The 2,395-nt window shown below is 40.9% G+C and overlaps 1 protein-coding gene across 1 annotated transcript in view; it reads left to right on the plus strand.

Annotated features, from left to right (window-relative positions):
* Nucleotides 1-2,395, plus strand: part of ITIH3 (inter-alpha-trypsin inhibitor heavy chain 3) — a 42,377-nt gene that overhangs the window by 31,132 nt on the left and 8,850 nt on the right. Inside the window, exons 15-16 of the mRNA XM_015407474.1 lie at nucleotides 62-67; nucleotides 1,435-1,452. Coding sequence (XP_015262960.1) covers nucleotides 62-67; nucleotides 1,435-1,452 — 24 coding nt within the window. The remainder of the gene's footprint in view (nucleotides 1-61; nucleotides 68-1,434; nucleotides 1,453-2,395) is intronic.

Raw genomic sequence — 2,395 nt, forward strand, 5'->3', positions numbered from 1 at the left:
TGAGAAAAAATTAATTTCTCTTTTCTTCTCTTCTTATTTTCTTACCCACTGCTGGAAATAGCTGAAGGTAAGTTTTATTTTAATTTTAGCTTTTCCTAGCATTAAGACAGGGACAAGTAAAAGAGCTACTCCAAGTTGCTTTCTGCGGTGGCAACCTCCACAGAGCTAGGTGTTTGTATAAAAGCACCTGCTCACATAGATTGAGCCATTTTGTGTTTTGGAAGTGATGGAAAGGAAATAACACTGCAAGCCACAATGAATCTGTTCCTTGGCAACAAACTCAAAGCAGCTTCCATGTGATAGCCACTTCTATGCACCTCAACTCCTCCCCCCATTAGTTCATTTTTAAGGACTATGTAAATTGGATTTAAGCAGCCAAAACAATGCACACAATTTTAGATTTACCTCAGATCTGGCACTCAGAGGAAAAATCTTAGTTGTACAGATACCTAGATAGGGGCTTCTCCGTCTTGGCAGGCACAGAATGTTTATTAATGGCTGAAAAAGAGCTGAATTCCTGCCAATTCTAATCAACTATTAAAGAAGTCTTTCAAATCTTGCCACCAAAGCACAGAATGAAGCCAAAACAAATATTTGCACATCTGTAATTTTTACACAACCTTCAGTCTAGTAATCTTTTGAACTCAGGCTTTGCAGGTCTGAAACACTGCACCCTGGTTCACTAGGATCACCTCCTAAATCTCATGTTATTTTCTTCTTAACATGTGAGTGGGGAAAGTCTGAGAAAGTAACTAGAGTCTGCTATTTTTGTAAAGAATGAAGGGTTAGATGTGAGAAGCAAAACTGTGTATTTTAACTGGTCCCACATCTTTTATGTAAAAGCTCGACACATGCATAAGAGTTAAAGCCAAAAAAAAGTAATATGATGGGATCAGGGGTCGTTTTGTAGAAAAAGAGCTAGGGGAACTCATTAGCATAACTCATTAGCATATGCCACACACCCTGACCTCATAAGGCCCGGCGGTGGACCTGCAAGGCCGGCGGGAGTGTGAGGAAGCCCCGCCAAGGCCCTCCCTGGCCCCAGACAGGCAGGGGTGGGGAGAGGCAGGGAGGAAGCAACTTACCCTCCCTCTTCTCCTCCCTCCTCCTGGCTGAATGAGGGACGGAAGCGGGGCGGCCGGAAGCAGGGGGTGTGGCTTTGTCGTGTGCCCCGCCCCCCCAACCTCACCCGGGGGAACTGCGATCCCCCCCGAAATGACCTCTGGATGGGGTACATGTGAAGCAGTAGCTGAGTGGAGTTTGTTAAAAAAATGGATGTGGAGTGTTTAAACGACGATTTTGGATTCTGAACACTTGGAAGCTAAAGTGATCAAACTGGGCAGAAAGCCCAAAAGCAAAAGGATAACAACTGGAAAATGAGGAGATAGATTTCTTATATCAAACTCTGACTTGATTGTATTCTTTCATTTACAGCAACACGTGCTTCTCAATGTAAGTTGTAATCTTGAATTTCTGAATCATTTCAGTTGGTTCTAAATGGATTTGGAGGGAATACTTCTGTCTCTGCCTTTTCATTTATATTATATTATTGATTAATGCAATCAAATAAGCCTACATTATAAGATGGCTCTGTGTTCCAAATGTTTGAACAGGGATGATACTGTGAAGATAGCACAGATAAAAAATTCATTACAGACTGAAATATGAATGCATTATAGACTACAGTCCCAGAGAGATAGCTGTGTTGATCACAGGACTCCCGTGGCCACTTTAAAACTAACCACATTTTCTTCCAGCATATGGCTTTCATGGACTGGAGCCCATTTTTTCAGATGCAATGAGTAGCTCCTCACTATACAGACACATGGAGCTCTATGCAGACATTTAATATAGGAGAGATAAAAAAATAAAATAAACAACAGAGTCAAGAGACCATGATGTAAAGTAGTCCACAAAAACATATGCTGAAGTAAAATTTTATTAGTGCATAAGATGCCATAAGACTTATATGTAGGCAATCTATGTATATCAAAAGAAAATCCCCTCACTGTAAAATCAATGCCCAGGCCAAACCCCTGCACCTAGAAACATGAAATTTGGGGAGAGCACTCCTACCATGACATAGATGCTCACTAAGAAGGGATTTTTTTAGAAATTTGACCCCTGACTTGACCTCATAATGTGGGTTTTTGAAAATTGGTTCATATGAACTTGCTCAATATCTGATTGCTCAGATGTTGTTTTGAATACGTAGTTATGTCCCACTTCTTAAATGTAACATAAATGAGAAGCATTTTTGTAAATAAAAAGTATTGCATCCCCCCCTCAATTCTTCTTCTTCTTCTTCTTCTTCTTCTTCTTCTTCTTCTTCTTCTTCCTCTTCTTCTTCCTCTTCTTCTTCCTCCTCCTCTTCCTCCTCCTCTTCCTCCTCCTC

This window comes from Gekko japonicus, unplaced genomic scaffold (genome assembly GCF_001447785.1).
Source record: "Gekko japonicus isolate JY-2015 unplaced genomic scaffold, Gekko_japonicus_V1.1 scaffold728, whole genome shotgun sequence".
Lineage (NCBI taxonomy): Eukaryota > Metazoa > Chordata > Lepidosauria > Squamata > Gekkonidae > Gekko > Gekko japonicus.